The 13055-nt window shown below is 29.8% G+C and overlaps 1 protein-coding gene across 2 annotated transcripts in view; it reads right to left on the reverse strand.

Annotated features, from left to right (window-relative positions):
- Window positions 1-315: 315 nt before the first annotated feature.
- LOC107444914 (tachykinin-like peptides receptor 86C) overlaps window positions 316-13055 on the reverse strand; it is a 62872-nt gene continuing 50132 nt past the window's right edge. The window contains exons 3-5 of one of the 2 annotated variants that reach the window (XM_016059184.4): window positions 5895-6045; window positions 3283-3479; window positions 316-754 (exon numbers count right to left, since the gene is read on the reverse strand). In XM_016059184.4, coding sequence (XP_015914670.1) covers window positions 553-754; window positions 3283-3479; window positions 5895-6045 — 550 coding nt within the window. In that variant the 3' untranslated portion in view covers window positions 316-552. Of the gene's footprint in view, window positions 755-799; window positions 1768-3282; window positions 3480-5894; window positions 6046-13055 lie in introns of those variants that run through there. The other variant, XM_043053403.3, reaches the window with a different exon arrangement.

Here is a 13055-nt window from a genome sequence, read left to right on the forward strand (position 1 = left end):
TGCGGGAAAGTGCCTCCATTATAACTTTTATGAAGCAACAGTCAACGAGTCAAAAGGATTCTTAGAATAAATAACTGAGAGAATAAAACAGCGTTAACGGCATAATAAAATAGCATGTAAGAATAAGGTTATATATATATATATATATATATATATATATATATATATATATATATATATATATATATATATATATATATATATATATATATATATATATATATATATATATATATATATATATATATATATATATGTTTGAATTCCCATGTTTGGATTATATTTTTAATAATAGATAAAACATGAACATTGTTTTGATAATTAGAATTTATTTACATGCATATTTACAAACATAATTGATGAAATAACTTACAGTTAGAAATATGAAAAGTGGTTTTAAGATAAGTTCACAAATATATTGGTCAGATCACAGATAATCAAAAAGGGATTCAAAAAAATCCACTTGTCATGAAACAGTTAACATTTACGAACGATGTGCGAAGATATGAAAAAAGTATAAAGTGAATTTAAAATATCTCCAGTAACTATTTCTTATAGTCTACTGCAGACATATCGTGGAGGATTTATCACTCCGTTAGGAGTTCTTGGAACCGGCAATGTGACCCGGCAGGACCTCGTCCTTGTCGAACAAGTGTAAGTTGTTGTTTTTGGTGCTTTTGGGTGATGTTTGCACCATCCTCTTCTTAAACCTCTTCGTGGTAAACACATGACTGTCCTGAAGTAATCTCTAAATCTAGAGATAAAACATAACCAATAGTTAGTCCAATTTTGACTTAATAAATTACAGAATTACTATACATTAGCCACTTCTAAAGAAAAATGAGTAATGCAACCCATGGCCGGAAGAGTCATCATACTTCGATAGGGAATTTTTTCTATTATGAACTTTTTCTACTTATACCTTTGACCAAGTATTTTTATCTAGCTAAATTTCCTTAATTTTCTGCATTATCTCTGTGTTTATAATTGGACACAGAGGCTGTGTTAACACAGATAGAGGTAAACACTATCTGTGTTTACCTCTTCGTGGTAACACATGACTGTCCTGAAGTAATCTTTAAATCTAGAGTTAAAACATAACCAATAGTTAGTCCAATTTTGACTTAATAAATGACAGAATTACTATACATTAGCCACTTCTAAAGAAAAACGAGTAATGCAACCCATGGCCGGAAGAGTCATCATACTTCGATAGGGAATTTTTTCTATTATGAACTTTTTCTACTTATACCTTTGACCAAGTATTTTTATCTAGCTAAATTTCCTTAATTTTCTGCATTATCTCTGTGTTTATAATTGGACACATATAGAGACTGTGTTAACACAGATAGAGGTAAACACTATCTGTGTTTACCTCTTCGTGGTAAACACGTGACTGTCCTGAAGTAATCTCTAAATCTAGAGATAAAACATAACCAATAGTTAGTCCAATTTTGACTTAATAAATTACAGAATTACTATACATTAGCCACTTCTAAAGAAAAACGAGTAATGCAACCCATGACCGGAAAAGTCATCCTACACCGATAGGGACTTTTTTCTATTATGAACTTTTTCTACTTATACCTTTGACCAAGTATTTTTATCTAGCTAAATTTCCTTAATTTTTTGCTTTATCTCTGTGTTTATAATTGGACACAGATAGAGGGCACAGATAGAGGCTGTGATAACACAGATAGAGGTAACCACTATCTGTGTTTACCTCTTCGTGGTAAACACATGACTGTCCTGAAGTAATCTCTAAATCTAGAGATAAAACATAACCAATAATTAGTCCAATTTTGACTTTATAAATTACAGAATTACTATACATTAGTCACTTTTAACGAAAAGCGAGTAATGCCCGGAAAAGTCATCATACTCTGATAGGGTCTTTTTTCGATTATGAACTTTTTCTACTTGTGCCTTTGACCAAGTATTTTAATAATTATTGTCGAAAATTTCATTCAAATAGGTTAGTATTTCATAAGTATAGGTTAGTACTATTTTATCGTAATTTGATTTTGTGAAATTGTCAAATTTGTCCCCAAATCAGACACCTAAAACAACTAATAAAAACAGCTAATGCTTAATATATTTGAAATGCAGTTTTCTACAGTTATTTCTTGAAAAGTGGACTTAACACGAAATTAAGTTATTTTAGATTTTAAAGGCGCATGGATAATCTATTTCTCTTATAACATCATCTTAAACTCGGGTATTTCTTTGTTAGCAACATTACAGTTATTGTTTATTTTATTAGATTTTTTAAAATAATGATTTAAGTAGTGTTGGATAGTTAGTCATACGTTAAGTATTTATTTGGAATAATTTTGTATTTTTATAGAAATAAAAAATTAGTAATGAAGTAATTATTTAGATTTGTTTGCGATCCTTTCTAAAATGGCTACAGAAATTTTGAGCATTAAGCAATGTTATGGTGACGCATATAGTAATACCAATTATTTGTGACAGAACTTGCTTTTTTGGAGCAATAGCATAATTATAGTATACGATATTCAAAGTTAAGGTTCGACAGGTGTGTGAGGAAGTAGTAAAACATGTAAAGGAGCATTGGGATGATCTTTCGATCTTATTTCATGATTAAAATAGAAATAATTTTAATACCTCTTCTTCTTACATCGTTAAAATATCCCGAACTCAGACATATATTAGTTTTTCTGCTTTAATGGCTACTGAACAGAATTTGAATTATTACTACAATTCAATGCATGGAGAACTTTGATAATATCGCGATCTCTTAAAAATAGTTTAAATTGAAAGCGAAATACTACAAGTGTGAAAAGATGAGAGCATCAGCTAGATAATGAAAAAATTTGGTTAATAGTTATTTAAGTTACAATAATAACTATTTAAGTTTTAAGGATTGGATGGGAGGTATAAAAGAATTATAATATTTAATTACGATTGTGCTTTGCATTTAATTTGCTTACCTTTAAAGTTTATATGATTTGAATTTTGAAAGTCACCAAAGGCTGCTAGCATGTTCATAATAGAAAATCCCCCTCCAAAGTTTGCACCAATGTCTACGAGGCACTTTGTATTTAGATAAATAGAGACACAGCTCCAAAATTATCGATTTTTAATTGCATTAATAGTTACATTAATTAATATCTTTAAATTTTTTCATAGACAATTAAATATTGTGATTTTTGAGAAAAAATTTAGTATGATGAATTAATATTCTATATAATAAAATTTATAATAAAATAATTTACATTTTGTTTTAAGAATTTAAATGTTATAATACATTTAACTTACTTTGAGTTCATCCAGTAATAAACAATAGGATTGTAGCAGGAATTTGACATGGCAAGCCAATATATTGCCAGATAAACATGCTGTATATACTGAGAACTAAGTGCATCTTGGTGATGGTATACATATAAAAAATATGCGTGATAAGGAAGCCAGCATATTCCGAAAAGTATAACAATAGCCACCAGCATGTGAACAACCTGTGCAAAAATATATAAAACAAAATAATCGTTTACTTACATAACTTATGAAGCATACTCATTTAAAATTGTAATTATCTACTTTTGAATCATTAATGCTATTTTCTAAATAATCAACAGTTGCTTTTACAATGTAAAAAAATTTTGGTACTTAGTTATCACCATTTTTGGTACTGAGGTAAACGAAAATTTTTTACTGTGTGTGTGTTGTCATATTTTTTATTTACTTTTTTGCTGTTATAGTTTTCTTTATTTATTTAATAATTTTTTAGTTATTTGTTTGCTGACAACATTTATTGCACCTTAGAATCAATTTGTTGGCTTCATACAAAATAAATTTTGTTTAAAAACAAGCACACATTTTTAATAATATATCCGCACCAATTGTTTCAAACAATCGCTATATTGTCATTATTATAAAAGTTTTTGAACGATAACTACAGTTCTGTATTTATAAATGTATTTAGCTTACCTTAACACCAAAAATGACGACTACTAAACACCAACATTTCTTAGACTGTACTGTGCAAGAAAAAAATATTTGAAAAGAGCTCGTCCTGTAAATATCTCCCCAACATTTATTCAATTGAAAAATAAACTATATATGTATAACACAAAATTTAAAGTAAACGCGTTCAATATCTCGACTAGTTTAATGTAACATATTATTGTTGCTAATTATTTTTTGATTTAACGTGTAAGTACTATGTTCATCATATGAATAACACATGCATTCTAAAGAGTTTTTACAATTTATTTCCCATCTCGATCTTTTCCTGATACTGTACATATAAAGAAAAAAGTAATGCTTTTTTTCATAATCATAACGTTTAAACTAATTTGACTCTTTATTTCAGTGGGTTGAACACCGGAACTATTTTGTTAAGTTAGATTGCAGATTAAATGATAAAATTCCGGTTTAGTACAAATTAATCCGTTTTTAAAATCCATTTTAGGGATTGCTGCAAAAATTCTCCACTATTATTGACATCAGTGATAATTCACTGACAGTTAAAATACGTACTACTGTTATGGTTGTAATAGATACTATTCACACTGTGACAATATCTAGTAGGCGTAAGAAACTTAATGTACTATTATAAGGACTGTGCAAATAGTTTTTTTAAATTTCCCGCTGAAACGGATAAACACCAAACAAATGAACCAAGTTAAAAGATTTTTAGTCTGATTTCGTTTCCCTACCGGAGACTAAGGTTACTTTATTTATTTTGGAATAACTTAGCTCATTTGTCGCAAATTCCAGTAAGCAGAAATTATAAATTAAATCTTGATATAGACGCCCATTAGTGTTTAGTTAAAAATATTAATGTTTTGTCATCGTTTCTACGAGGTTTAGTATCTCTAAAAATTTCCTGGTTTAACAGACCTTTGTATTTTGTGGTAAAAACACTAAACAGAATAATATTTTATGTAAAAAGCTGAGTTTGAAAAACTCTTCATAAGTTTGAATTTTCAGACATCTATATTAACGTCCAAAAAAGGAAGTTAAAAACAGTGCAATTAATTGCACTGATTCTGATGAAGCTGCATCGCTATAGCCATGCAACACAAATAATTCATGAATAGTTTAATTTGATTTCTAGCCCTCGTGTGGTCCCCTCTGGCCTCGTGTGGTTTAAATGTGTCTATTAAGTTTAAAACACATTTATTTTATGGATGTGGCTGAAAATACAGCTATATAGGAATGTTGTAGCTTGGGCTATATAATCATTCAAGTTGTGTGATACCACAGTTCGCTTAGATGAAGCATATTATTGTGCAAGTTAATTCGTCTTAAACTAAGTTTCATAATACTATTGTTCAGTTTAACCAGGATTATATTTGTTAAAATTGCAGCAAATATGCAAGTTAATACAGATATAAACGTTAATCAGATATGAATGTTAATATGACAGCAAATATGCACGTTAATATGAAAGCAAATATGCAAGCTTATTAAACCAATTTTTCGGAAAATGTATTTTAATTTACACGCATATTCTTTTCTGCACTGTATGACTCTTAAACGTCAATTCGAATAACTCTTATAAATAAACGATAATGTTAATTTGATCTAATTATTTAAAGAAATTTATATCTTTAAACGAAAATTACCTCACGTTGAGGTAAAATTACTATACTAAAAAATAACTGCAAGCAAAATTTTTGTGTGCAAATATTAATTTTTAAATATATTTTTCAATGATCTATACCTTTTAAAGTATTTTCGAAAAAGAAAAGCTTTGAAATCTAAACAAAATCACTCTGTTTGTGGAACAAGTTGTTTTTTCGCGAACTACAATTTTTAAGAAGGACTATAAAATTATATTTTTAAAGCAAAATTTATTTCAAACGTACAAGTGTTAATGCATAAATATTCAAATCAGAAAATTTCAAACGCATTAGGCACCTTACCCTTTGTTTTGATCGTATGACATCATTTTGGAAATCCGAGTTTTCTCCAATAACTTGACTTCCCCATAATACTAATCCTACCCAAGAATACGTAATTGCCATGCAAACCATCGGAAGGGCATATGTTAGTACAAGAAAAACGATATTGTATCTAAAGAAATAAGAGAAAAAAATATGAAGAGAAAGGCTTTAAGAAACATTCATAGTTAATTATTCAGAATATTAAAAATAAATTAAATATTTACACTAAACATAAATTGGAAACTGCTATATGCATGAAAATTACAAACGTTGCGATGAATGCTTGAAATCAGTAGTTTCCAATCTTTTTTAGTGTGTGGACTATGATGCATTATGCAAGAATAATTCATAGACAGCTCAAGCATGGTAGTCCGTACATATGCTTTTTTTGTAAAAAAATAAAGCTTAATAATTACAAAAATATAAAATACGGAGGTGATAATAAATATCACAATTATATCTTAAGACATAAATTTTATTAATAATAATAACAATAGAAGACGTTTTTTTTTTCAGTTGCATGAGATTTTATAACAGATCTTAGATACTTGCATTTCGCTGATTTCAAATCTGAAAACGATATCTGTCTTTAAGCTACTGTTTTTTTAAGTGACATTTTTGTCGAAGTTTTCAATTTTGTTTTAAGTTTTGTGTGGAAAGGAACAAAAACGTTATATATAACATTGATCCGCATAAATGTTGTAACGAACTTCAGTTGGAGTTTTGACACATCATCGGGAATAAAGCTGCAAAACATTCCATGCTAGGAAATGTCATAATTGGCCTCTAGAGGAGCTTCCTTATTATGAACTGTTCCTTCGTGTGCTTCTGAAGAATTTGCAAAAGCGAAGCACCCCTATCCGCGTACGATGACATTTCGGGGCGTGAGTTCCTATGCAATTTTATTACGAATGATGTGCCCTAGTTTCCCTAGAACTTTGTACGCTACACCTTGTTATATATTGCATTTTTAAGTTTATACAGTTTGACAAAAAATAGACTAAAAATGCCATAAACTTAATTTTAGACTTGAAACCTCCACTTCTATTCAGACATGATCAACTATATGTATAAATACAACAAAAGTTTTGTTATCGAGTGTAATATATTAATCTTATACTCGAAGCCATAAAGCTTTTATTTAAATATTTATAAATAATGAACCGTTTTTCTCTCATTAATAATATATTTATCCTTATCAAGAAAACACTTATAATGGCATTAGAAATTTTTCCGTGTATTAAGCACAATGACTTAAATGCTATAATAAATTATTTTAATCCCAATTCACGCTTATGTAATTGTTTTAAATATTTCACTAATACTAAGCTTATATGATTTGTTTAAACAGTCGCGCTCTAAATGCAATTCAAAATCTTCAAAGCTCACGTCTTACTCTTTTATGAGATATTTCAAAAAGTAATTTTCACATAAAATAGTTTTCATTAAGTAAAGATGGCTATTTTGTGCACACCAGCTATCTCTAATCTCTTTGCCCATAAAATACTTCTGAATCAATTATTTACGATTAACAAGAATATCCAGACAGAGATTCGGTGTCGTAGGATTATTTAGAATTACAGAAAGCGGAATAATGTGAGGCAGACAGGTTTAAAGAGGATGCTGAAATAATCGTTAACAAGACACGTTTACTTAAAATTCTATTTCCCTCAGAAATTAAACAAACCCTAAAATGAAGGCTATTAAAACACTTTGATGTTTTACTTCAAAATTATATTTGTTACGTAGACAAAATAATTTATTTTAGCTATGCGAAATCCCTGAAACAAATTTAATATTTTAAATTTTAGCAAGTTTATTCATTAAGAGGTAGTTTATACATTCCTCTTATATGACACCATAAACTCGGGTATTTTTCCATCTATTGTCAACACTATAGTAATCATTTATTTTGTTAGGTTGTCTAAAGTAATAATTTAAGTAGTGTTAAAAATTAATTATATCTAAAGTATTTATTTTGATTCATTTTGATAGGTTGTCTTAAATAGTAATTTAATAGATGTTGAATAGATAATTATGCGCTAAGTATTTATCTAGAATAATTTTGTGTTTTTATTGAAGTGAAAACTCAGTTATGAAGTCATTATTTAGATTTAGTTTTAATCCCTTCTAAATTGGCTTTAGAAGCTTCAAACATAAACAGTGCTATGGTGCCGAATACTGGCATATATATTATTGGTGATGGAGCTTGCCTTTTTGTGCATATATTATTTGATACTTAAGTAACGGCTCGAGAGGTGCGTGAGGAAGTAGTACTGCACGTTATGGAGCAATGTAATCAGCTTTCTAAATTATATCAAGACAGAGATGGAAGCAGATAGACGGAGGAAAAATTTAGTTAATATATTGTTCAAAATTAATTAAGGTGCTAGGATTGGAGGAAGGGTTGAAAAATTTTTATATTTGAACGCGGTTGTGCTGTGCATTTGGCTTCGTAACAATTGAAGATTAAAAGTTGCACGAGATAATTTTGAAATCGGACCAAGAAGGTCACCAAAGGTGGATAGGAATTGTTTATTTTTTAAGAAGTCCGTAGCATACTCTTAAAAATGCATAAATTATTTTGAATTTCTACTTTCTGTTTTGTATTTCAAAAATATTCCTTACAAAAATTTAAAACATTCTAAATTTATGAATAATTAAGATTATAAATGTTTCCATCCTTTGGACTTAACTAGGAATAATTTTATTTTATAAAGAACAATCTTTTTTTCTAACACAAAAATATCCGCATTTTAACTAGTCTTCTAGACTAGGTTCACTACACTTAAAATTTCTCTAAGCTAAAATTACTTATCTTCTTATGTTTTTTTCGTGCTTTTTTTTTTATCTTTGCCTTTTCCAAAAGTATAAGAAACGTAGCAGGTCTAAATAAAATGCAATTTATATTTTATTGTTTTTTTATTTAAAATAAAAATTTTAAAAAATAAGAAACATATTGCTGTAGAAGAAAGCATGATGGTTTCATCAGCATTATAAAATTCCATACTGAAACACAATCTCTAATTGAGGTAACAAAATATATAGTATTTCACAGTATGTAGTAATTTTTATAGTTTAAATATAAATTTGAATTAATAGTTTTTCTTTTAATTTACTAGAAAAATCCACTACTGCTCGCTAACATCACTTACCGACTCTTTTCTTCTCAGGTACTTTTTTTCTGATCACTTCATGATCTAAGTCTTACTATAGCTTATTAGTACTTATAGCTTATCTTATTAGTACTTATCTTATTAAATACTATAGCTTTTGTACTTTAATTCCGCTTACCAACGCTTGGAACACATTGCACATTTCTTTTCAGATAGCTTCGCTGGCTCATCCGCCTCAGACGGATGAGGCGAAAAAGAAATTAAGATATTGAAGTGGATATGTATGCGTTACCAGAGAGAAAATTTAAAACTTGTAAATTAAAAATCTTTAAAATTTGAGCAACTGCTTGAAAACATTCTCATATGTTATGTAAATTTTTATCTAAAACTGTTTAGGTGAGTTTTTCTATTAAGTGATAAAACTGGTAAATTTGCCTAATGCAAGAAAACTCACCAACAGAAAAAAAGAGGAATTTGAGGAGAATTTTAAAAATTTCACCTTAATTTTTTTAATATGTAAATATAGCTATAGATATCTTTAAGAAAAATTCGGTTGTTTTACTATGATAAATTTCAAAAAATGAGAAACTAAAATTGGGGAAAAGAGAATAGGACTGGGTAGTTAAAAGGTTATGAGTTTGTTGGAGTTTGTTCAAAAGTGTTCATGAGTTTGTTCAAGACGGAATTGCTCGTTATTGAAACTGTCTGCTTTAATTAAAAATATTCATATTTTAGATGTGCACACGATATCATTCCTAAAAAGTCATAAATGTACTTTTTTTTTAAATGATCATTTTCTAGAAAAAAATCTTAGGAAGGGAGGTAAATCCTAGGAAGGCAAACCCGGGTACACTTTTCGGGAAATTTAAAAATACTAGAATTTCATTGAAAAATTAGCAGTCATTTCTGTTTTACATAAAAATTTATGAAAATTAATCACGCAATTTCGATGGGATGTAATCAAGGCCGTACTTAGGAGAAGAAAGAGGGGGGATTAACGATAATAAACTATTTAATAACACCAACTCATGAGAACGGTAGTTCGAATCTACCCGGCGACAGAATCCCCGTGTAGAAAATGGTTACTGGCACACGTTAATTCTGTCGAGTCACAAAGTCAACCATGATCCCACAACAAATTACACCTCTGGGGGTGCTGGATTGGAGATTGATCGTCTTTTGGTTCAGATCAAAATCACGATCTGTGCATGATTGAATGAATGTATGAATGTGCCCGCCCTATAAACAGTTGCGACGTAAGGGCATCACAGAAGTTGAATCCTTGGCCATAGATGGCACCACTGGAAAACAAGAACAGTCACATCTCTACAGAATCCTACGACAACAACAGCATCAGCAAAATAACTCCAACACTAATTCGTAAATAAAGAAAAGGAAAACAAGTTTAGCATCTTTCACCATAGGAATACGCGTCTGCAAGAAAACAATAATTATAAAATCTTCCGTTAGTATTTTCGTTAAACTGAGTTACAAGTCCTAAAAAAAGATGTTTACCTTTTACATAAAAACAGCTCATAATCAGATGTCTGGATAAATAACACTTTCATATCAGAATGTTTCTCAAACGTTCCCGAAAAAAATATGCAAAACGTCATATTTTATCCTCTAATAGCTATTGAGAAGGAAAAGTTAAAAGCCCGAACGGCAAAAATCTTTCATAAAAAATGGTGATAGTCATAATAGTAACTTTAACTTAATTTTTCCGGAGAAAAATAAGCGCTTTTAGCGTCCTGATACCCTCTTGAACTTCGTTTTCGGATTGCATAAATATCTTGAAAAGATTTTGAATGCGTCTGGTGCAATCACTTTAAACACAGATTATATTTTTGATTATCAGTACCACTATGGAGTGTTAAAGCCTAATATAAACAGTTAAGTTAGAAATGATTAACATCACATATCGCCCAGGTATTTTATAGAATAATAAACTAATATAGACTCAAAAAAAGTTCGTCAGACATTCTATATTATGATTAGATAAATAACATAATAATTCTAATATGGAATTGGATAAGTGGTTTATAGAATGACTATAGAAATTCTACAGACATTCTATATTATTACTAGATAAAGAACATAAAAACCGGTGCAGTAGAAAACGATTAATATTACCCACATTGCATAGGTATTTTACAGAATATCTAATAGAAAATCCTATGAACTTTCAGCATTATGACTAGATAAAGAATATTGTCAAGTTAAAGTGGTTTAATACAGATGACAAGATGAGGTTTAAATAATGAATTTATTAAAGCGAAGAAAGTACAAATGACGAGAACCGGTCTGCACTAAGAACTGCCTGTTTCATCACCATCATCATCAAATTTTATCTGGGCGCCTGAGGCCGTTAGCGGCCCTTTTCCCATCCGTCTTGAAATGTTGTCTTTAAGGTGGTTCTTTCTGGTAATTGGAATGCAAATTGGAGTGAAAGAGAAATTAAATAGTTTGTATTTTGGATAAGATTACGTCACTACAATAGTAAGCTGCCATCGGCCTGAGATTTATGTCTTCTCTTAAGTTTTCAAAATTAAAAATTTCATTGAATCCTGCGGTGTCGCAATTTATGGTTTTCTCAAAAAATTGGTTATTTAGCTTTGCAATATGATGACCTAAAAAATCTATGTTGAGGTCGTGATGTATGTTCTTATTTCGGATAAACCACCTTGCTTGTGTTATTTTTCTGAGAATTTTGTTCTGGCATCTTTTGAGTTTTTTTTTTTAGAACTGCCTGCTTACAATGAAGGGATCGCTTATATACTGACAAAGAACGTTCTTGAAGCTTCCTAGAAATAACTAAAGAGGAAATGATGTAAATTGAATGTATCGGAAGCTTCTGGAATGTTCATAGAATTAAATAAGAAAAATTGGGAATTAGAGTTCGCGTCCCGCATCGAACCTGGGACCTCCAGCTTTGTAGATTCGAATTATACCACTGAGCTACTGAGACTTAGACTGCTCGGCAATATAATAATTCTAAAACAAGAAACAACAGTCTTTTCCGAAAAGCAATTGCCATTCCATAAAATACCTAGGCATTTTACGCCCTAACTAGGAATTCTAAGGAATTCCAATATTTCATATACTGAAGGTATTATACGCATTTTTTGTTGTAGTATAACCAAAAATTTAATTTTCGTTATGTTTCATAAATATATAATTATTTGAATTGTGAACCTCACTAATTCTAGTTTCGCTAAAATACTATGTATAATCTCTAAAATTCCTTAGCCTCATCATTTTTATCTTCTCAACAGGAAATTAGTTCTTTATTCTTCGCTTCCATTTGAATCGAAAACTTGTAGCTGTATTACGCTAAAAACGTTAGATGAGGTAAACATTTTTTAGTGTCTTATCAAATTCTCGGAACACACCTCGTTAATGATCATTCTGGGAATGGAATGGATTCCCCACTCTGGAATTCTACCTAATTTATGCTCAGAGGAAAGGTGCAGAAGGAAATCTCATTATCTCTACTTTATGGTAGTAAAGTTGGAGAAAACCAGAAAACTTTTCTTGTTCATATTAAATGTTTTTGGATCTTATCTCTTTATTTTATTTTCTATAATAAAAATGGTCTTCGTAAGACAAAAAATTCATATTTATGATATTAATTTAAAAAATAATGCATCGTCCCAGAAGTTAAATTCTACTTTATAACTGGCCTCATATAGCTTACCAAATTCTGAGTTTACGACTATCAGCGCTCCTCTTCAGGACCTTGTAATTATAAAACCAACCCACATGACAAGAGGACTCTTTCATCAAGCATTGGTACAAACTAATCTTTCGAGAATGACATTTTGATGGAACTAATCCATATATTGTAAAGCAAAATCATTAAAACTTCCCACGGTTAGACCAACGGCAAAGTGATTCTACACACTGAAGATATTTTACATCTGCTCTATTGTCGAGGCGAGTTAGGAGTATAATTCAAATCAACCGGCCACAACTGGGATTGGAACTTGGGTTACATCATTGGGAGCCAAAACCTCTGTCCTCT

This window comes from Parasteatoda tepidariorum, chromosome 2 (genome assembly GCF_982258835.1).
Source record: "Parasteatoda tepidariorum strain Cologne lab strain chromosome 2, Ptep-v5.0, whole genome shotgun sequence".
Taxonomy (NCBI): Eukaryota; Metazoa; Arthropoda; class Arachnida; order Araneae; family Theridiidae; genus Parasteatoda; species Parasteatoda tepidariorum.